The sequence below is a fragment of the Balaenoptera borealis genome (genome assembly GCF_965194805.1).
Source record: "Balaenoptera borealis genome assembly, chromosome: 17".
NCBI classification, from domain to species: Eukaryota; Metazoa; Chordata; class Mammalia; order Artiodactyla; family Balaenopteridae; genus Balaenoptera; species Balaenoptera borealis.
The window spans coordinates 75,631,189-75,655,745 of NC_138876.1; the positions used below are offsets into that span (position 1 = coordinate 75,631,189).

Here is a 24,557-nt window from a genome sequence, read left to right on the forward strand (position 1 = left end):
GAGGCCTCCTGACAATGAAAGATGAGATAACAGCATCCATGAAGAACTACTGCCACCTCCAGAGAGTCCCCTCCTTGTCAAGAAGGGACAAGGAGATGGCCCTGCTTCCAGGGCTCCCGTGGAGGACAGTGGGGACCGTAAATGTCCCTCATCCCAGCATCTTCACAAGAATTTCCTTTGTGATGGGAGAGTTGAAGACATTCACTGGTCCTCCCTTTCTCAGAACGCACTTAAAGATAATGCGAATCACTTCCATCGTAACTGCGTCTAGTTCCCTGTGACCTGCTCCATAGCTGGATATAGTTATTATTTGCTATTTTCACCGTGACTTACTCTAGAAAAGATGAACAAAAAGTGGCCAGTGTATAAGTTCTCATGATGGATATTTTAAGTAAGGACTTAAAGACCAGGCAATGAGCTGCTCAGAACTGGACAAATATAATTATATTCTAACTCTGAACAACAGTAATGTGTTCCATCTAGAAAACAACTCTTGTGAAAGTAAAGATTCTTGATCATCAGAAAAAGAATTATTTTGTTCATTTGTTAATCAGAGCTTCCCATGGTGAGACATGAATGAGTTACAGGTATGCCAAGTCCTTGGGGCAGCCGGCATGGCTGTGACAGTCAGGATCCCAGGGCCGGTCACCTGCAGTAGTGGCCAGCCTTCTCAGCTTACCCCAGTATGATATACAAATATCATTTCCTATATGTGCCATTATGTGAAAATGGTTAGGGAACACTGCAATATGTAACAGAAAAGTTATCTGGGTAGCAAATTCTAATCCATCACTGAAGTGTTACTATAAACAACAGAAAATCCTTTGAAATCTCCCAGCGACAATTAGGTTGTTTGATGTTGACAGTTAAACGAACTGTGCTCACCAATGAAGGGCTGTTTTGCCGTAAGAATCCACTACCTGGGAGCACAGACACTAATAAGAGAAAACAACTGAAATAAACTCAGATGACAATCTAAGCCTTCAGGAAATGGTGCCATAACTGTGTCTTATATGGACCACTGTGAAGGTGGGTCCCTACTCAGAAGACGTCGTTAGATATTTCATGAGAATTAATGTTCACCTAAACATTAATAGGTTTACTTCAATGTAAGACTAAAATATCACCTAGAGAGACCAAATACAGCCACAGAGTTTCTCTTTTCCATATGCTTATTCATGTCTTCAAGACTGTTCACCATTTACAAGTGTTCTAATTTGTTTTGTGGACTGAACACCAAATAATACAAAACTGCTCTGAGAAAGGTCTTAAGGATGGGGAATCCCATCCTAAATAGGATAATTCAGTCAGACTTTTTCCTTTAAACAAAACTAGATTTTTGTTTGTTTTTAATTAAAAGAATAGCTGGCTGATCCAATCCCCTTAATTTAGGAATAAAAGAAGCTGCTTCAAAGAACCAGCTGCAACAGAAAAGCTTTTAACTGTTCTTTTCGGTGGTACCAGTCTTCAGTAAGAAATTTACAGCCGTGAACATATAGCATATTCCTTCCCATCTCAAACTCTCGATTAACAAGAGATCAAATTAATCTATAGAAGTCAACATTAAAGGGATACTTTAAATCTTTTTGTATTTTTAAAAAGCTCAGCAAAACATCCAAGACATGCTAAATAACAATATCTTCGCTTCTTAAATGTACATTAAAAATAAAAACAAGTGATCAAAACCCACCTTGTAAACTACAGAGTGAAAAGAAACCTGAGGATGACTGAGTCATGTAGTAATTTCTGCTAGAAAATCATACAGCAGTGTGGAAAGGAAAATCAATCAAATTCTACCACTTCTACAATATGTTTTCCTATGATACTCCTACTGAAAAAAAATCTAGAAAAATCTAATCAGGAAGCCCTGACTATCCCTTAGGAAGCAGGAAGAGTATGGGATAGACATGTCTAAAATTCCAGATCAAACTCAAGGTCTTGCAATGCCCCAAACTTCTAAGTGATTGCATGAACTGAACCAATTCCAGATATCCGTTCAACTTACTGAGAACTTGCACCTACAAGTCCTCCTGGCCCCTGGACGCCAAAACCTACGAGCCCTGGAATATAACTGGATTATCATCACGGAGCTAACATTTGGCCCAACAGCTTATGAAACGGCAGTATTTACCAACAAAAGGGAAAAGCAAATACTGGAAACTCATTTCAGTGAAAATACCATGACTATCCTCTGCTGTGATACAACTGTGCAAAGACACCAGCCAACAGCGTGAGAATCAGGAAGACAGCAGCAACTTCTAAGTCACTGAAAGCGCAGGAGCATACATCACAGTATTTGACAGGCTTTGCAAACACCCTTCAAAGGTATCAGTCAGATTCAGAGCAGCAGGAGTACCGAGTCAGTGACAATTCTACTCGGGGTCAAGGGAAGCGCCAACATGACCACTGACCAAGTCCATCAGCTTGAGTCCCTCCAACAGCTTGCAGTTCCGATTCTTCAGCCTGTGGGCTTCATCAATGACCACGCAGCGCCAGGGAATATTCCGCAGCTCAGGACAATCGGTCAGAATCATCTCAAACGTAGTGATGATGGCATGAAACTTATAGGACCCCTTTATCACTCGACCCTACAAGAACAACTCTGGTTTATTACTTAGCATTAAAGATTACATTAATAACTTTAAGGATGAATAAATAGCATAAAATATATGTACTGATCCCCTTGGGGACATCTTTTTTCTAGGTAACACTTATACTTTGTTTTCAAGGTGTTTTGGAGGTTTTAAGCTCTTATGGTACAACAAGAGTTTTAAAACCTTACCTTTTTCAAGGAAGTCTGAAAATTGTTAGTAAAATTTCCAACCCAATTTCCTTACAGATCACATGCAGTAAAGAGTCACTAAGTGTGCCCATTCTAGTTACATCCTACAGACTCCAAAATGTGAAAGGCCAAAGAGATTATGTACTAAGACAACTTTTTAAAACTTTTTATTTATTTATCTAAACTTTTGTAACTTGCTTTTTACTTTTAACGTGCTAACACGAAAAGAACATTCAACTCAGGTCAGAACTTATAACAATTTCCCAAGTCTAAAGATCAACACCAAAATAGATTTTAGGTTTTTTCTCCTTTAAGTATTTAATTGTAGGTCAGATTTTACACTCAAGGTAAACAAACATAGAAAACAAAACTCTGTCCTATTCCCAGCTATAGGACTTCCATTTACCACCTACTGCTTAAAACTATTTTAGCATATACTATTTATTCTTTTTTCTTTGTCATTTATAATGCTTCACTGTCAATATCATAGGATAATTGCAGACAGGTAACTAAAATGAGTTAAAAATCACAGCAGTTGCTACTAAGAGCCAAAGTATAAATTCTCCCCTTTGGGTATATTTCATTCAATGTACCAGTTAATACTACATACCTAATGTTTTTCACTTCTAGTAACAATAAATAACACAATATTCTTTCCATTCACATTTAAAAACTCCATTTTTTGTTTCGCTTTCTTCTAGGGCTTGCAAAATAAACCTAATTAGCATATCAACACATTAAATGATTTTTAGCAGTCATCCAAGGTAAAACAAAATTTCATTCATTCTAATAATTAGAATGACCAAGGCTATAAAAATAAAGAGCTGCAAACAAAAGATGTGGAATAATACAAACACAAATTGGGTAAGAAATCTAAAGCAAATTTCTCTATCTGCAAAGTCTAGACCTCCCCTGCCAAAGGTCTGAGACCATTTTAACATCCGACGCCTTAAAATGTCTATAAGCATAAGGACCGCCCGCCTGTGATGCTTTACCTGGGGATCTTTGAAGTACATTTCATACAACTGAATGGTCCGACGACTAGCTTGACTCCCATGATACACAACCACGTTCAACTCTGTCCAGGTCCGGAATTCCCTTTCCCAGTTGGGGATTGTGGACAATGGGGCAATTACTAAAAAAGGGCCATGGATTCCTTTCAAATATATCTCATAGAGAAATGTAATGGACTGGATAGTTTTTCCCAAACCCATTTCATCTGCTAAAATGCAGTTTCGCCTTTGGGAGGGAAATAAAACAAGGAAACTTTAGTAAGTATACATACAAGACAGTGCTTTCATACACATAAATGCATGCCTTAGATGTTCCTTTAGATACAATAAAATATAGTTTCAAACAAAATGCTCTAAGACATAAAAATTATTTCTACACACTTCTAGCAATCTCTATATTAATATGTGTTAAGTAAACAAATATTAAGCATACTTCCAGTGTTTGCTTTTTTTTTTAATAATTTCTATTAGCGAGTTAAAATGTTAAGCTATATTTGATCAATACTTTACATAACGACAAAGGAGCTACTATAGGCTTTTTTTTTAAAGTGAAAATAAACCACGTTTTACGTACATGTTGTACCAATTGAAAAGTAGCCAGTTTACTCCCTCCAACTGGTATTCCCTGAGTTTGTTATTGTTTTTATACTCCCTGGAACTCTCCGATTTCTTCCAGTCATCAGCAGGAGGTCGCTCCTGTTTCAAATATAGTAAAAGTCCCATTAGTGGTTTCTCAGAGACCGCATACGTTAAAGCCACCGCCACTCTCCCTCCTTACCACGCGCTCTGTTTCCGGCTCCCGGGACAGCAGCTTCTCAAACTCTTCGATCTTGGCTTGGTCTATGTCCTGCCTCAGCTCCCACGTGCTGTCTTCATAAGGCAGTGAGCACCACTTCACCAGGTAGTGAGTCACAGGCTGGGCCGGGTTTAAACACAGCAGAGTTGGGTTCATGCTCTACCGCACTTACCGACAGACACTACCCCAGACACAGTGAGACGGAGCTGGGAGAAGTTTTAGAACTATGACCACTGAACGAGGAGTCCTTAGTTACAGAGTCTCAAGTCTAAACTGGAAATAACATTATTGAATATTATCAGAACAAACTGATTTTTATCTAAGCCACTGGTAAGTCATGTTCAAAAGCCAAAAAAGTATACAGACATAGCTAGCAAATAACAAAGCTGAATTTGAGCCTTATTCTTATCTGTGCAAATCATCGGGCGTCTGATTCAGACTTATACGGTAACCCATCTTGGTGTGTTTACATATTTGCCTAACTGGCTACTTTCTTAAAGAATGAGAAACAGACTTCAATTTATTAGGATTTCTGCCTTCTTCTTAAAGAGATACTATTTGCATGCTATCACTTTAAAATAATGTGTTTGAGCTCTAGAAAGACTGCAGAGCAAAATATTTTGGATAACGCAGATCAATAGGACTTCCTTTGTCTTTCTTCCTGAAAATATTTTGGTTTGTTGATCTTCATCTCAGGACCAAGGTACACTGACCTGGTTGTGATGTTACAAACATTTGCTGTACTAGGTAAATATATGATGGGAAAAAAAATTTTTTTTTAAAGTACAACTTAGCAAAACTAGAAAGGTAAACATCATGTTACAGACACGATCTTTGAAACATCATGGACCTCATGATACAGAGTTTGGAGTAAAACGGGAGTTCACTGCAGACTCACTAGACAAGCAAGATCCAAACACTTTATAAAGTTTAGTTTACAAGAAGAAGCTAAGAATGACATACCTCATGGTGGGTGGGCATATACTTACTAAGACACAATGCTCAGAAGTCACTAGACTTGTCTTTACGCTTATGCCCTACCGACTGTCCTTAACAACCTCGTAGGGGTTCTGCAAAGCAACCTGGGCATGCCTAGACTGGGATCTCATAAAGAGAAAGATTTTATAGTATCTTCTGTGCACCACATTAAATGAGGTCCATCAGCTTCACTAAGGACGTCCAATGTTAATTATCTTTGAACTGCATTCTGCTATAAGAGCACTCTTAATTTATAAGGGAAATTCATGCTACGTAATAGATTTGTACCAAAATATATTGAATCCTTTATTGATCATATCTGGAACTGTGCAAAAAATCTATTTGCTTCACACTGAAAACTGATTTCTTTTAAAAAGCTCTCAGACTAAATAAAAAACACATTTACAGTGATTATTAAGTCCTAAAACTAGTAGTAAGTCAATAAATTTCAGTTAAGTTTAGAGCAAGTGTGTCATAACCCAAGGCCCTGACCAGAACCAGATCTAGGAGTCCACAATCATTCTCCATAAACACACATGAGCTCTCTGAGTCACTGGCTCCTAATACAAATGATCTTCTGTTACCTCTCCCCGGTCATCTGTGCTACGTGCAAAGTCCATGATCCGGTCAACCTCCACGTAATCTGGATTAAAAAGCTCATCTTCAATCTACACCAAAGGAAAAAAAGTTAAAATGTTTATGTAACTCCTGAGAGTAGACACTATTTCACTTTTCATCAGGCAATAATATCTTGGGTCACAGCAATACAAAATTTATATTTGGCAAGTTCTATTATATTAATTGAAATGCTACAATTTAGCAAAATCACTCCCCATGAGGAAATCAGACTTCTCAGACTTTGTTAACTGGGTCTTTTAATTACTGTGTGAAACCTTTTTACTGTGAGAAAATGTTTAAGAATATTTTAAATGAAGTGTGAAATTATAATTCACTAATGAGCAATCCAAAAGGCTTATGGCACGCAATGCATTTAACATTCTTGAAACCACAGCTTGCAATGAAGACTCAGAGCCATGCACAGTAAGTGCTGTTGGAGTCTCGTAACTATTGGAGCTGTCTGATGCCTTATAGCATCATTTGCAGAATGTTATTCAAAAGCTAAAAACGCTGAGACCAGTGAATTCCATATTTTAGTGTGAACAGAGCTTATGATGTTTGGTTGTCTTTGCCAATCAGTATTAGTACCTCATTTGAACACAGTCTTGGCGTTCATCTAAGTGTTCTAATGATTTATTTGTACTGAACATAGAGCATTTGGCTAAAACTCTTAAGGATAAAGAAATGAGGCTTAAAAAATTGGGTTCTTTAGCCAATAGATTAACCATCTTTACAAAACTAAAGCAATGCTGCATGCCTGCAAAGTTATCTCATGTAAAAGAATAGAATGCGGCTCAAAAGGAAGTTACAGACTAAGCCATACTTTAAAGAAGTCAGAGTCAGACAAGTTAGAAAAGAAAAGACACATTATTATGTGTTTCTAGAGATTCATTTATCAGTAATATAACTTCATTCAAATGCTTTGCAAAGACGTATTACAAGCCACTTAGATACTGTTTGTGTCCCCTGAGTTGCAGGTTGAAGGGCCGTTTGTTCACAGTCGGCTTGAGGATAACAAACATTCCCTGGGCCCCTGGGCCCACTTATAGCACCCAGTCTGGATGCTTTGAACTGTGAATTATAAAACAAAAGCCAGAAATACCAGAGTGTGTTTCAACTGCCTCAGGCTTTACACAGAGTTCATGACTAAGGCAAAAAAAAACCTTTGAAATGTTCCGTTAATTTAAAATGTTAATATATTAAATGCATTGGCTTTGTCAAAGCTTCTAGACTTAGGTACACAATATCTATGTATTATTCATATAAAGCATAAACAGTAAAACTTTCCATAAACTAGGCTCTTCTGATAAAAGCTCTAAGACAACTTGTTCTTAAACAGAATCTTTCATTACTGAAATAAAATCCTTAACTTTACTCCTAAACACCTTCATCCTTCAAGCGAGTAATCTATGCCACCACGCGTGTGACGTAATTTCCAGTTTTGATCATCTTTTTGAGTAGAGATTTTAGTTGCAGTGACTTAAAAGGAAGCCTAAGGTGAAACAGAGAATGCAAAAGTGGTCATAACTAAAAATCCCAAAGCAGCAGACCATGGGGTACCTGAAGCCAGGACCATCTATGGGACATGACAAACAGTGTGTGTGGTGAGCGGGGGTGGGGGGTGTGTGTGGGTGCGTGTGTGTATATAAGAAAGAAAGAGGGGAAGAGAATTGGTATCCTCCTCTGTTAACCTTCAGATCACCTTTTCAGACTCAAGTTTATGCTACTTCCATTCAGGACAAAACTTGAGATCTCTAGCTGCCAAGTTACCAGCAAGATAATGTATTTCAGCCTTGGTACAGGTGATTCCCAGAGATAGACTCATAAAGGTAGACTACACACCTCGGGCCGGGCCCACGTCCCTGAAGTGCATCTGACTCTAAGAAGCACAGATAAATTTAATGAGCAGAGCCATGACTGAAGGACCAGGGTGGGGGTAACCACTGTACTCTTTCCTTTTCCTGATACAGATGCACAGAAACATCAGCAGAACGTACAGTGTCTCTTCCTAGGAGGAAGCTGAGGATTTCAACTTACCCAATATCACAAACATTTAACTCCAGTTTCATTAAGGGGCATGAAAAACAGAACTTCCTAGTATTTTCTCAGAACCTGTCCTTTCAAAGAAAGAATCACCTACATATTCCCCAGGACATGAGGAGTGAGTTCCATCCAAGCACCTCCACCCCTTGGCGCTGACCACTGCAGGCAAGGAGGCCGGTGCTCGGTGACACGGACACATCTGTCTAGTGGAACCCCCTCCACCTGCTCTCCCATCCAGTGCAGATTTTACAATATGCCTTTCGGGGCGTGGAAATCAGATTCCAGGAGAACCCAGACTTGTCACCTGAGAGTATAAGGATTGACTCTATGACATAAAAGTACAGAACTTTCTTCTGTCCCCCGTTCCCCCATCTCAAGGGGATGTGTGTGAAGGGGTCGAACAAGGGGTCGGTGTGTGTGAAGTTGGTCGTGAAGCAGGTATTATTTTCCATCAAATTGCACACTTCTTTACAGTTTGCATTCTGTTAACTCCCTTATGGAGAGGAAAACTAATAAGTCAGCCAATTTAGTCTTTCAATGTGAAGGTTTCTCTTTTATCTGCTTGAGGCTGTAAGTGAAAGCAAATTGGTGATCACAAGCCCAGGGACCCCAAGAAGCATTCCGTGAGAGCATTTTGTCAATGTAACTGACTACACTGGAGGGGAACCTGGCACTTCTTAAAATATGCAGGACTTCTTCCCTGCCCTAGGTATGGGTACCTTCTCATCATAATTGATAACCTAGGATAAAGGGGGGGCAGGCAAAGGTATTAGAATATTATACCAACTCCTGTACCATAGTACGTAATCTGTGAAAAGGAGTTCAGTGAAAACTCTCTGTAATTAGGCACTGACTTGAACAGAAGAAATTTGTCACACACCTCCCCCAACAGAAAGAAACTTTTATATCCTATATCTTATACTTAATACTCACTGTAGCGTTTTTACCCTGCTAAAATCTTAATAGGACTTTTGCCTACTTATTTTTTTCACTGTCTACTAACTGTATTTTCATTACAAGATTTAATCATACCATCATATTTCCACATAATATCATAAGGACCAGTATCTTCTAGAACTAAGCAACAGGAAGAATGAGAAATTTCCTGTTTACAAATTATTTTAGCAATAACCAGTTACCAATATGCAAGTAACAGCACCAAATGAGGCAAACTAGTTTTTCTTAATAATATACTGACCTAAAATTCAAAATTCAGAACATTTTAAAAATGTAAATGCTTTAGAAAATTAACCAGGTTTTCCATACCTCTGAAAGGAATTTGTTCTGGCCCTGCTTTGCCTTAAATCGTTTAATCTTTTGCTGAATTCTCTTATCTTTTTCCAGATCTTCTACAGATGCCCATTGACAATGAAGATAAGAGCTAAAAGAACAAAATAATATACTTGAAACAGGTAGAAAATAATTAATCTTTTATTATACATGTTCATCATCATTCCCCCCAAAATCAACTAAACAGATAATTAACATAATAACCTGTTTAATTACTCACAGAGGTTGCCAAGCCACGTTCAATGTAACTACTAATGTTTGAGAATAAGAAAAGAAAATCAATAATAATGCCTAAAATTTGCCTTCTGTCCTGGGCCTGCAGTTCTCTTACCCACCTCCCATTAAAAAAAAAAAAAAGAAAAGAAAAGAAAAGGACCTAGTAACAAGCTGTTTTCATAAGTGAATGGATTACACTTCAATACAAAACAATTAGCACTACAGGGTGGCCTTAATTATGAATTCGTTTTGAGCCTTTTATCATTAATTGAGAAATAAAAGGTTTTTGTCAAGGTAAAAGAATTCAAATTTAAAAGAGCGAAGGTAAACCTAACTTCCTCCTTCTACAACTGCTGGGCAGCAAAGGGCCACCACCAGCTCTGGAACACCCTTGTCCCCAGCCAGCTCCTGGTCAGTTCCCGTCTCCCAGCTCTGAGAGGACTGATGCCCCTTGAGGTCCCCTGTGAATTTTTCACTCCCTACTGTCTACCCTCTCCTTGCACTGTTTAGTCTCCTCCCGTTCACACGTGCCACAGGCCTGCGCTGAGCACTTGCTGTGTCTTCTCTAACCTGAACTTGAATACTCCCCACCCTTCCTTGTCCATCCCCAAGACTCACTGGTATACAGTCACTGTTTTATGGTACCTCTGACATTCTTCCGTTTGGTATTTCAATATTCTTCTGTACTACCATCCTCTCTCTGCCACCCCCCACCCACCTCCATGGCCTCGACTGTCTCTTGTTTATATTTCTGGCCATGATATTAAAAAGAAATGAGGTGCTTTCACAATCAAGGTACCACTACTCTTAGAAATTATGCAGCCACTATAAAATCTCTCAAAAAATAATTAATGATATGGAAAAGGCTTCTGACATTAAATAGCACATCATTTGTATTTATGTAACGTCTAATATGCATTTTCATAGGTAGGATTGATTTAGTCCTTCTACAATTGACCAAGGGAGATAAGGACGTTAAATACAGATGCCTTGTACAGATGTGAATTGATAGAAACCCTGCGCACAGAGGGAGAGAGAGAGAGAAAACAGACTAGATGAAAATGCATCAAAATGTTAGTAATGATCATTCTGGGTGGTAAGATTGCAAGTATTCTATTTTCTACTTTCAACTTGTAATTTCCAAATTTTCAATAAATAATTTGCAATACTGCTACAACCGAAACCAAATATTATAAAAATCACCTAGTCCAGTCTCCGAATTATTGGACAGAAAAAGGTATGTGTGCAGTCAGCACCCTTGCCTTGGCTGAGGTGAACATGCCATAAAGCACTGCCAGGGTGACCACAAGGGAGATACAGGCACTTGAGCAGCTGGGTCCAGCCCTGCTCTCCCTCTTGTAAACTGGGCTGAAACTTTCAGGCAGTGACTCTGCTTTAACTAAATGGAGAAGAACCACAGGCTTTTGCTCTAGGATCAGAAACAAGGCAAGGGTGCCCATATCTCCACTGCTATTCAATATCATATTCCAGGCATTAGCCAATGCTGTTACATGAGAGAAAACAACAAGAGGAGTGATAATTGGAAAATAAGAAGTAAAACTATCTTTATTTGCAGATGCCATGACTGCATAACTGGAAAACCCTAGAGAATCAATTAGGAAACTAATTCAAATAATAAAATAAAATAATTCCGTTATGCAGCAGGATATAAAATTAACAGACAGAAGTCAAATGTCTCCATTCACACAAATAATAGCCAGTTAGAGGAAACAGCATTAGGGAAAACCTCTTTTACAGTATCAACAAGGATAAAATACTTGGTAATATATTTAATAAGAAGTGTGTGAAACTTGCACAAGGAAGTATTTAAAACCCTCCTAAAAGATACGAAAATCAAGTTGAACCAACTGGAAAGACATCCTTGTTTTTAGATAGCATGACTCAACATCATAAATCATAAATTTGTAATTTAACACAATGTAAATAAAAATATAAACAACCATTTTAATGGAGTTAGACAAGTGAATGCTAGATTTATATATAAAAATAAACATGCAAAACATCTAGGAAAACACTAAAGAGGAAACATCTTAGGAGAAACTAGATAAATCAGATATTAAAATACACTATAAATCCTCTATAAGTAAAATAGTGTGCTACTGACTCGTGAAGAGATAGAGCAAAGGATTAGAATAAAGAACAGATATGGATACAATAAATATGTATCTTTAGTTCATGATAAAGACTGCATCTCAAATCACCGGGGCAAAGATGTGCTTTTTAATAATGGTGCTGGAACAACAATATTTGGAAAAGAATAAAAAATTAGAGTCATGCTTTGCCCCATATACAAGAGTTAACACCAAGTGGATCAAGCACCTAAACAGAGAAAATGAAACCATTCAAGTACTAGAGGAAAACATGGCAAATTCCTCTTTAACCAGGGTGTAGGAAAAAGCTTTCTAACTATGATTCAAAAGTCAGATCCTATAAAAGGAAAGATTAATAAATCTAAATATGCAAAACACTTTTAAAAACTTACAATGCTATAACCAACAATAAATAAAGCCAAATGACAACGGAAACTGGGAAAAGATAGCTACAACATATAACACAGATTAAGGACTAATATCCCACATATATAAAGAACTGTTAAAAATTGAGGGAAGCACAATAGAAAAATGGGCAAGAGATAGGAACACATAATTGACAGAACAAGATACAAAACTGCTCATTAAATTTATGAAAAGATGTTCTAAATCACTCACAATAAAAGAAAATACTAATTAAAACCACACTGAAATACAAATTTCCACAGAAAGTAAAAAAAACAAAAAACAAAACAACAAAAAAAACCCACCACACTACACTGGAAAGGTTGTGGGGAAATAGGTGCTCTCCTACATTGTTGGTAGGAATGCAAACTGACACAACACTTCTGGAAGGGAATTTTGCAATGTCTAACAGAACTACATTTATGTATGCCTTTTGATCTAGCAATCCCAATTCTAAAAATTCACCCTGAAGCTATGCCTCCAAGAATTCAAAAATACATAGGCATGAGAATATATATTGCAGCATTATCTGTAACTATAAAATATCAGAAGCCATTTACATGCCGGCATACCCAGGAGATTGGTTGGATAAGTTATGACACAGACATGCAAAGGAGTACTAGGCAGTTGTAACAAAGAATGAGGAAGACTCTATGAACTGATGTTGAATAACTTAGTATACACAGTACTGTGAAAAAAGCAAAGTGCAAATGTGTACTGATGCTATTCTTTTGTGTTTAAGGAAGAAGGGGAAATAATATATAAAATCGACCTATGTATCTACCTATCTGCACATTCATGCCAAAACTTACAGGAAGGATAAATCTGGGATTAATGAAAAGGTAAGTAGGAATGAGGTGGAAAGGAAGGGAGGATGGCACTTCTTCTTTGGGTATCATTTTGTGTACAGTTCTGACTATTGAACCGTGTTAATATTTCATGAACTTGGAAAAAAGCAAAAAAAAGAAAAAAGAAAAAGAAAAGAAAATCAACAAGGATGGGGTGAGGCCTAAAATGGAATACAAATACAAACAGAAGCTAATGAACCAAACTGAGTAGCAAATAACATTGCACTAAAGGGGGGCTGGGAGGAGAAGAACTAACTTGAGGAAATACTGGAAAAAGCATTTAGCCTCTACAGCATCAGGCTAAAGACAAAAGAACTCTACACAAATACTGAATGAACGCTAGTTAGCAGGCGTCTTTTTCACAGAAATATGGTCTAGTAATTCTGAAAGCACTTCCTATATATCCTAGGATTAATAAATAAGAAAATATATTATGGAAAATAGGAGCCAGGTTTCTCATAGTCGAAAAATGGAGTTATTAATATTGGAAGGGGAAAGAATAGAATGAACCCTGTGGTATTGAAATAAAATTGGAAGTATCACTATAAAGGCATTGGTTTTCCTTGCTGGTAGGTAGGTAGGTAGACAGACGTGCGTGTGTGTATATATAATAAACATATATGTGTGTGGAACGTTTCTTAAGCTGTTCTGACAGCTCCCCAAAGCCTCTCTTTAACCCTAGAATTTATTAATATGGTACTTGAGTTCCTTGCCTCAAAAAGCTTAAAGTACATTTAAAAAGTTTAAAGTACATTTAACTTTTATGTTATCAATAAATATGTTTGTCCTTGGTCTGTGATTGTTACTTGTCGTCCTCAGCAGGATGACTATTGATGTTTCCAACGAGGCTGCCTCGTCAGAGTGTGCTTGGTCCTAGTATCCAGCTTCCATCTACAATCAGAACAACTCACGGTGGTTTTTCATGCAGTTTTCTTAAAAGTTATGCAATTCAAATTCACTAGACAAAACTCAGAAATGAAAACAGAGCAACAAAATCATAGCTCACTGCATTTCAAAACATGAGTGATATCACGATTTCCTAGAGCCTCTGCCTGAGAGCTGAGTTCTCATCTCGGGTGCCAAGCATCCCAGTGAAGGATGAAGGCAGGGAGCCCCACAGAGCAAAATTCATTCTCAGAGTCAGGCAGGTATTATAATACTTTCCTCACTTTTCTGTTACTGTATGAGTTTTCATCCCCTCTAAAAAGAACTTCTTGGTTATACACAGAAGTTAGTCAGCCTGTACACCAATTACACATTTTGCAGAAAAATAAAGCTCATAAACTATCAGAGATAGAAAAGTTAGTAGGCAATGGCCTAAATGACACTGAATAAACCACACCAAAATTTCCCCGTTGCCAATTTTTTTAAAAAAAATTTCCTGATTACCTTTTAAAATTTGGTACATTGAAAATATATTCCTCCATGGGAAAAAAAAAATCACAATCTACTTACAAGTTTTTGTATTTCACGTAGAACTCCTCAACTTCTACCTCTTCTCCAGATTCCTTCTGCAACAGAGGAAAATTTCAGGCATGTACTTGAAACCATCTACTAGAATGTTCCAAAGTAATGATTTACTCCCGTGTGGCCACAAACAGGCATCGAGGAAGCGGCATAGGGTGCTCCTGGAAGGGTGAGCACGTGGTGAGCTGGTGGGAGGCCAGAGGGGTGAGGGCGGACCACACACGCTACCCGATGGGCTCCGGCTTCTCAGACGTGCACGACTTTAACTCGTCCCTAACCACATGCAGCTTCATTCACAACAGCCTGACCCCAAATGTGGCTTTCTGCCAAACCCACAGTGCTAAGTAGACGCCAAGTGTACCATTTTCTCAGGCAGCAGCCAATTAGCCACTGCTCTCCTGAATGCCATATGGATTATTTTTGGCCGCCTCATGGCAACTTTACATGGTGGGTTTTGTAATGTTTTAAAATATTTAAAAGACATTTATTCCTCCATATAGTTAACAACGCTAAACAAGAAACCATATAAAACTAAACTTTGTTCCGAGGCTGTAATTTCAGTGCATCACTATTCAGTTTCAGTTTGACTCAATGGTACAATTAAAATCTCTCGGACAAGATGTCACATACACATAGCAGCCAAATAAAATTAACACTCCAAATACTACACCGAGGTGAGGTTAAAATCGTGACCCATCAGCCAAATCAAGGGTGCAGTGGCGAGACTATCTCGAACATCTCCCCTGATCCTGCCTATTGTAATGTCTGCAGAAGACACCGCACATATGATATTTTAAGCATCCCTTTCAATATTTTTTTTCCCCTTGGTTGTAGGCTGTTAAACAAGTCGTAATATGTAATTTTCTTCTGGAACATTTGATCAGATAAATCAGGGATGTAAAAAATAAACACCACTTACAGATGTTTAGAGATTGCTTTTACACTCTTACAAGAGTACCTGCCTTGAGGGTTACATTTGGCTACTAAACTGCCTCAGAGGTGCCGCAAAGAAAATTAAGGCAAGTCAGAACACGGCAGAGGGCAAACAAAGGAGCAGAGACTTCTTACTGGGTGACAGACTGGCACCAGATCTGTTCAAAGAGACTAGGATCACCCTCAATCCCCAATCTTCGAACTACTGTCAAAGACTGTGAACTTAAAACTTTTCTTCAAAACTCTCACACATTATCAGTTAAACCTAAATTTTAAGCAGTTTTTCCATCTGCCTAGAGATCACCAATAAGAAGACAGGATATTCAGGAGTGGGGTCGAAACCCATTAATATCTGGTCCTGCCCTAATGGATCTATAAATGGTCATCACCCTAAAGCAGCTTCTTAAATCAACGTGTTCAGAAAACCATCTGTATCCCCAGATTCTCTTTTTTTAAATTATTTTTTAAATTATTTTTTATTGGAGTATAGTTGATTTACAGTGTTGTGGCATGTCGCAGACTTTCAGGTGTCCAAAATGAAAAGAAATGTTTGCTGGGTGCCCTCAAGAGCCAGGGACATAAACATGCAATTACTGTATAGGTAAATTCTGGTCGATTCAAGTAACAATCCATCCCGAACCCACCTTACATTTTTCTAGCCCTTAACATTACCTCGTTCCACTCCCACATTTCAGCAACCATTTCAAGACACATTATCTTTGTATAGAACTGGAGATCACAGTAGAAAGGCAAAGATAAGACTGTGGTCAACCAAGGAGAATGGGGAACCAGGGTGAGCCTAGATCTTGTGATGCTTCTCATAGCATATCATGAAATTCAAACCTCGAGTGGAATTCAAACGTCTGGTCTACTGTTTTTACTTTTTTGATGTTAACTATATTTCTTTTAGTTCTGAAAGAGTTTTTCAAAATTACTTATCTTTGAGGTAGTAAAAAGACACGCTTTATCCTTTCTATGTTCTGTTATCTCCTGATTTCCTTCTTCCGGATCTTTCCTCCTGTACTGTCCCCTTTCCATCTCCTTCTAAGTGGCCTCACTGTCTGTAACTTCTAAGTGGGCCTCAAAGCACACAGATCAACTCTTGAACAAAGGGGCAGTTTTCATTCTGTCTCGATTCTGCTCCAGAAAGTTCCGACTCTTAACGCCATCAACTGTCTGTCCCTGACTCTCGTGAACACCCATTTTTCTCATCACGATCAGCTATGCCTCTGGGGGCGTGCTGTGGAGATCTCAACAAGAGGGTCTCAGGCTGTCTGGGAGAAGGTGATCAGGTTCCGAGACCTCATTTAGTAGCACCCGGAGCTCGTGCAGAATCGTCCCAGGACCTATTTCTCTTGGATGTCCCAAATTACAACCCTGTGCTTTAACTGACCACACATACTGGATCATCTTCTTGCTCCCAGAGCTGTAAGTAGAGAGCTGTAATAGAGCTGTTTTGCCCTTCATTTCATATAAATATGATCACGCTGGTCTCTTCTGCTTTACTTAGAGCAAAACAATTAACAAAAGTGTGTGAATTCATAAGCTCTCAGGAGCATCATTTTAATTACGCACTAAACGGCAGTCGGTTTGACCAGACTCTCTTGACAGTTGAAAGCAGCCCCAGCCTCTACCTCCCATGCCCCAGTGTTCAGAAGCCTTTCCATAATGGGCATATCCAGTGCATAACTGAGTCAAGGCACTATTTCTGCAGGTGCGCGCACGCGCGCACACACACACACACACACCCCACTCAAATTTATTTCTAGGACAGTTACCGTTAAATTTGAGAGTCCTCTAAAGTAATTTTATGTGCTCGATAGACTAGTTTTGAGAAATGTGTGTATCTTTTCATTCATTAGACTCCTAAAGCAGTCTGTCAAAATCCTTACTATTCACGTGAAATTGAAAGTTCCAAACATACTGAGCCATACTTGTTCCACTGTTCACACGGAACAGAAACCTTGACCAGGCACTAAATCAACTCTTCTGGTCACCTGGGTTCTAAAACAGCCGTTCAGCAAATGATAATCCTGTTGGCCTGAAAGAACGAATGACCTTTCCTAAGCATCCTATTACTAAATTAAGCAGTCACACTGGGGAAACAAAGCTAAACTGTAGTGTGAAAAGGCAGAAATTTTGTTAAATAATGCACAAAAGAATGAGAAAGCGCCTTGATAAAGGTAACAATAAAGCAAAGGTATGAATCCATTCCTACTTCTGGCCCACCTGCTGTATATTCTACCAGACATACCAAATCATAGTTCATTTAGGAAGAAAATAGGACATAATAATACAGAATCCACTTTCAAAACTATTTTTGACCTTCTGGTACAAAAAGGATTTGAACTGTTTTCCCCCAAAGACAGATGGTTCAAAGCAGAAGGGACTACATGATGACTAAATGTGGAAAAGAAGAAAATTAACCTTTATACAATCCAAAAGTCCATTCTTAAACCTACCTCGAAATTCAAATACAAGTACCACCTATGTCCCTTGCACTGGGTCCCACGCACATTAATTTGGGTTTAGAACAACGTTAAGTGCCTGAGCCATCCCTATATGACACGAGGTGCTGAGTTACGGATGAGTACTGTGACTTTGCACGACTCCATCATAATGGCTGATGCTTCTCGGGCTACAGTGATGAGGTCAGCTGATTGCAAAAACCATGAACTGTCCCCACTATGTGTCAGCAGTATGCTGGGGAGGCTCTGAGCCCTTAACCAGTTTCCATAGCGCTGCCAGGGGGAGACAAAGGCACCTTCTCACAGCCATGTCTTCCATTATTCATGGTAATAGGAAACAGACCAGCAGGCATAGCTAGAATCCAGGGGAAAAATCTCAAATTTCCTTTTGCTTCTATCTGCTACACTTTCCTCCAATATTACTAAAGCTGATAACTAAAGTAACTATTTGGAGAACATTCGCAGTTTAAAAAGTTAGTACCTGCTAATGTTTACAATCTTCTAATGGTTTTTTATGGCCCTTTATGAAATGCCACTAATCTACAAGCAATTCAATGGGCTCCATACCTCTTTCTTATTTTAAATCATATCTCAAGGCATATCTCTCCTTCCAGAGGAAATTTCCCATTCATTTTCTCCATCCTAAAATTCACCTACTCAACAAATACTCTACCCTCATGTACAATTACAGTGATTTTTAATCTCCTGTGTTAAGATAAGCCTGGTCATCTGTAAATGGCAGCAATACCTACTCCTAAACTGTGGGTACCTATCTTTAAAGGATTGGCAAGAAAAAACAAAAAATGCCCTATGGTGGGCTAAACAGAAGGAAAAAGTGATGCTCTACATCATGCATCGTCTAAGCAGCTCTGAATAACAGAGCTAATTATAATTTGCAACCCCCAAACCTGCTGGGTATGCCTGCTGAAGCACCATCGGTTGAATGAAAATTATTATATCCCATCCAAACCACGTGCTATTTATTCAAACAAGCCACTTCAATTCGCTGAAGGGGATTATTCTTTAAAGTACATCAAGCATTCCAATTTTGCCATATATCTACAATTCACAAGTTAACAGTTCTAGAGTCATTAGAAGGACAAAACTGCAACCTTTCCAATTAGTTAAATAGTGCTCATTTCTGCTTGAACGGGTGGGAAATTTGGTTGAGATTTTATGTTCATCAGAGAGGAAATCCTCATGTTCAAAGAGTTACCAGATAGACACCCCATACACTCCCACTCTCTACACTCATTATGAAAATATCTTGACATGTTGTTCTTGATTATTTTTGTTTGAACCAGAGTTTTATCTTCTGATAAAAATCTATACTTTGAATAACACAATACAAAAGCAGAGAGTATTGGAGGAAAGGTAAAGAGAAGTTTACGGCTGGTGCAATACCATTTTCAAGGATCTCTAGATAGTATTTGAATAGTAAATGTTTCCTATTTGATAAACCCAGAAGCTCACTTTAAATCCCATAATTCCTCCATTCCTCATCTCTCTCCCTGGAGATTACACTGTGTACACACTTCACATCTTTTAAAAAAAAGCTTATTTTACATGTCAAAACAATGAGGTTGTCTTCCACACACCTTGAAAGCAATAAAAAGAAACAACTCTGCCTTTGACAATGATTCAAGCTAGAAGTCAGACACCTATGTCTAAAGGAGACCATTTTCTAGAGACACCAAACATGGCTTGCTGGAATATGTAAATGCATCTCGATGCCTATGTACTTCTTCAAACTAAAGTGTTTTCTCAAACTGGGCAAGAAGGGAAATGGGTGGGATGAAATGGGGAGTCTCCATCAGTAAAAAGAAGATGCAGTGTTCCTGGAATTCGTTGTCACAGAGTGTATGTGTCCCTCAGGGACATGGGCACCAGGCTAGTGACAGGTACTTAGGGCTCACCTTTGCGGATCAACATGAATTCCGAATAATCTGGAAGGATAAGTCATATTATCTTCAAAAATTACACTGAAAGTAGTTCTGTATTTCACTTCTGCACTAACAAAAGAATACTAATATTTCAATTGCATATGAAAAGTATGAGAAAACACCTACTTGCTAACATGATAAAGAGATCTTCCGGGGGGTGGGGGGCTGGGGTAGGGACCTTCCTAAGAGAGATGAGAGATAGATTCACGGTCATGATTTTTCGTAAATAATATTTATGAAAAAGGCAGCCTACAACTCTAGGAGTCCTAAGACATTTCTTCTGAGACGTTTGAGTTCTTGCCTACTCTAAATGGGGTAATAAAGCACTGACTGTTTGCTACATTTTAATTTCATTTTGGGTTGAACATCCCAAAGATTGATATTGGACTAATAAATCAGACAGGATTAGAAACATCACCAGAAGTTTCATTTTTCAACAGTGAAATTTTTAAAGGAAATTATAAAGCAAAAAATAATTTAAGAGTCACACACACACCACAGGTTTTGATAACTCCACATGATGCTTACCTGTTTTTTTACTGAACGACTACTCATAATTTTTTCTACCACTGGACCGTCTGCATCAACAGATTCCTAAAACATAAAGTGGACTGAATGAATCCAACCAGAAAGCATTTCATTCTAAGCTGTAAAAGCAAGACATCATTTCCTTTTGCACCTCCCTCCATACCCTTTAAATCACTGGGTACGATCACCAGTGGGGAATATGACTGAAAAGAACAAAAATCTCCCTTGCGGAAAGGCAAAGGGAAGAGCTGTGTTTATTACTTCATGATTATGTGGTTTAATTGTGTGGACTAGCATGGGTCCCTAAAGCCAAGGAGCGTTCAGAAATTCCAGCTGCCAAGAGAAAATGATCTCTGCGTGATGGCAAAAACATAACTTTTCCTCGTCTGGACCCATGGGGTTAATGTACTCATCATTCTGTTATCGTAGGCAGCTTTTTATCTATGGAGGTCCCATAAAACGCTATATAACAACAGAGCGCAAATTACCAAATAAAATACAAAACTGTATTTAATATATTTTTCAATGGGTTACCAGTTTGTTAACTAAAGCACAGTAACGGTAAGAAGAAGGCTTTGGGGAAAAAAAAAAAAAAAGATCTTCACAATAATCAATCCTCCATTACTACCGATATTTTATACAAACTCTTTTATCCATCACTTACATGGCACAGAGAATAAAGTAGGCCCTGCTGGGTACTACAAGGCAGTAATTTCATAAAGGGGCTCTTACAGTGCCAAGCAGCAGGAGACAAGCTTGAGTGGTTTATTAAAGTCCCAGAAGCTACGGCACTGAACTCTCGGAGGTAAATTCAGCCTCCTTGCATCCTAGCTCTGCCTCATCCTCAACAAAGACCCAATAATTCTCCAAAATTGTGTCAAATTACATATCACAGGCTTGGACAAAAATAAATCTCAGTGAACGGGGCTTTTTAAAAGACACCCCTAAACGACTAATTTCCCATAGCGTGTTCGCCAACACGAGATGAATGTGCCCAGCTCGAAGTCCGACGCTTCTACTGAACTTCTCAGATTCCGGCTATAAAATTTCCAGCCCATCTTTTGAAACGCACGCGAGAACTGCGCACGCCGCTCACCTGCGGCTCCGACTGCGAGGTGGTGGAGGGGGAGTCTCTCCCGGCAGCGTCTGCGTCCTCGGCCTCCTCGTCAGAGATCTTGAACTCCAAGTCCTCGGTGTACCGCTTTCTCTTCACCTGCCTGCTGGACCGTCTCTTCTAAAACGAAAAGCCGACAGGCTGGGTTTAGAAAGCTGCTGCTCTCCCACTTCTCAGAAGGGCACGGTACATTTATCAAATAATAATAATCGTAAAGAAAAGCTGGTGACTTTAACCCTGCAAATCACAGAAGATGTCACAGTGGCAACACACACAATGGAAATGGGGGAAATCTGAAGCCAGGCGCCTCGGACAGCGATGGCCCCGCCACTCCCAGGTGCCTGGCCTTTAACTGGGAAATGGAAGTAACAACACATTTTCCTCCTCATTCGGCCGGTGAGTTGCTCAAACGTGAAGGCAATACTGAAGCTGGGTGATGGATATGTAGGGGTTCATTATACTATTCTATTTTTGTAGGTTTTAAAAATTTTCCCCACAAGAAAAAGTCAAAAAAAGTGAAGGCATGAGAAGAAAATTTGTGAATGATAAAGTTCTAGATAACTATTGTTACATTAGTATCCAAGGTTCCACAACTATCTCAGAGACCCATTTAAATAGAAAGTTTATGTTTTCATCCTGGTCCTAAAAGAAATAGTCTGAACATTTTTAAAGAGCTGAAGGATTGAACGGCAGAATTTATAATGAGTGACTATGAAAAGGAATTAAAAAAAATTTTTTTTACTGCACTGATGAAAATGTGAAGGACTGTTAATAGCTAGTATTAATAGGATTATTGGCAAAATGGGCCCTCTCCCACCCAGTGGTCGAAACAGAACGCAGTACACCTTTGCAGGACAGCGTGGTCAAAACGTAAAACACGCCCACCCCCCTTCCCAGCAAGCATACGTCTAGTAAGCTACATGACGCATCTGGGTAACATCTAGCAGATAAATGGTTAAGTAAAAAGAAAAGCAAGTCAAGTAACAATAGCTAGCTTATAATTCTAAGATTACAAAAAAACCTTGTGTTTCTATTTGTATGTGTGGGCGATCAATATATAAACTCCTCCAGAGAAACATACTGTAAATCCTGTTTACTTCCCTATACTCAGTGAATATTTGCTAAAAAATGAATGTATACGGGTATGTTTTCAATAACAAAAAAATCTGAAAAGACACAACAAACTGTTAACAGCTATTAATTCTGGAGAGTGAAATGAATGGAGCAGAAAAAAGGATTTTGTACTTTTTGTTCAAAACAATTCTAGATGGCTTGACCTTTCTGATATAGAAATAGTTTTGTCAGTTAATTAAAAACAGAGAAATAACCTTCTCATTAATATGTGTATGTGATAACGTCTCAGATAACTCTAAAATGACACGTGTAAATTTTAAATCCCTGTGCAATTACAACTCATGGGTGAGGTGGCAAAGCACATGGAAGAAATAAAAAGAATACTGAGAAAAGTAACACTGATACAAACTGTTCTCTAAGAATTATGAAATAAACCCCTCTGAAGAGCCTTTCGAATTTTAAAGTTGGGACAGTAGGGCAGAGAGAGGCTAATTACCCTGCCGTGCAGACCTCAGGAGGGACGGGCATGGAACCTATGGGGCACAAGTCAGGACCAACAAGCCCCCGTGCCATGTCTCAAAGAAGGGGACCCACTCAATTTTACTGTATTAAGTTTGTGCGCCCCCTGCTCTCAAAGGGGATGTGAGACAGCTCACATTATGACTGTGTATAACAGGACCATCAGATGGGTCATTCGAGGCTGTGAACTCAGCCCTACAGCCAGGGCTGCAGAGGCACGATGTACCCTTCTGCCGGGAGGTATCTGGGGCAGGGACATCTTATTAACAGACTTCCTAGCGGCTCAGACGAGAGGGAGCGGTGACGTGGGCCAAAGGCTCCACCTCTGACCCTTCTCTCCTCTCCAGCCCCGCACAGAATAACCAGTTCCATGTGGAGGTGACACCCAGGCCAGCGGGGGTCCTGCCACCGTCCATCCTGCCCCGCGTCACCAGGGGCAGTTTGACCTCGGGCGTCCAGGAGCTGAGTGCCCACGTTAGAATGAGGCCAGGCTCTCCCTGCGTGACCCTGGACGAGTTCCTTTAGGGACCTCAGTTTCCTGGTCTGTAGACTAGGGGTAATGATAGTAGCTGCCTCATCAGTATACTGTGAAGATCTCCTAAGAGAATTCATTGAAAGCGCTTAAAACAGCGCACTTAAAGGGCCATGTTAATGCCAAATGCAATTAGTAAGATTACAGTCATCAGTAACCAGCTCCACCTTTCCAAGGGAAAATCAGAAAGCAATGAGGCTCCGAAGCCGGGCTACGTCATACGGCTTCCCTCCTCTTTTCCCAAAGCTGATCTGGAATAGCTCCGCCTCTTTTGCTTACTTTAGCATCGCCCGCTTCTGGCTGTCAGTTTCTTTAAGATATAAAAGCCTATTATCAGGAACAACATTTTAATTTGGTGAAATTTAGTATAGTATCTGTATTTCTTTTGATATATCAATTTAGCTAAATGGAAATGGGTGAATCTACAGTTTCATCCTTCTGTCATTACTGTAAGGAGAATGTGCTACTAATGACACATCTGTGATGTTTTATCAGGTTTCCATGGTTGGGACCACACTGCCCTAGTCTTCTTCCAGCACAAGTAACTAAACATCCTTGGACAGAGTCTAAGACAAATCCACTTTACGCTAAATCCCACTCTGATATTAAAGAAATGTTCCAGTACAATAAAACAGAGACTTCTGTTTATTTTTCTAATAGAAATGTACGTATTGGTGAATATAATGTTTATAACCAAAGTTTCTCCTCATATCAACTTTGTGTTATAAATCTATGCAACAGTGATAGGGTTAGTAATAGTGGATACAAGGTCACTTCATAAGAGTAAAAGAAATCCCAAAATACAATTAGAACTCAACTTTCTGAAATTTTTAAATGTTATATGGCTTCTCTGCCTTCTAAATAATAATTGATCTTAAG

The 24,557-nt window shown here is 39.0% G+C and overlaps 1 protein-coding gene across 3 annotated transcripts in view; it reads right to left on the reverse strand.

Annotated features, from left to right (window-relative positions):
* CHD7 (chromodomain helicase DNA binding protein 7) overlaps positions 1–24,557 on the reverse strand; it is a 179,452-nt gene that overhangs the window by 38,712 nt on the left and 116,183 nt on the right. For all 3 annotated transcript variants that reach the window (XM_082363034.1, XM_082363033.1, XM_082363032.1), the window contains exons 5-13: positions 21,536–21,673; positions 20,440–20,505; positions 14,556–14,611; positions 9,497–9,611; positions 6,154–6,237; positions 4,574–4,711; positions 4,370–4,491; positions 3,778–4,021; positions 2,412–2,588 (exon numbers count right to left, since the gene is read on the reverse strand). In XM_082363034.1, the coding sequence (XP_082219160.1) occupies positions 2,412–2,588; positions 3,778–4,021; positions 4,370–4,491; positions 4,574–4,711; positions 6,154–6,237; positions 9,497–9,611; positions 14,556–14,611; positions 20,440–20,505; positions 21,536–21,673 (1,140 nt within the window). The remainder of the gene's footprint in view (positions 1–2,411; positions 2,589–3,777; positions 4,022–4,369; positions 4,492–4,573; positions 4,712–6,153; positions 6,238–9,496; positions 9,612–14,555; positions 14,612–20,439; positions 20,506–21,535; positions 21,674–24,557) is intronic.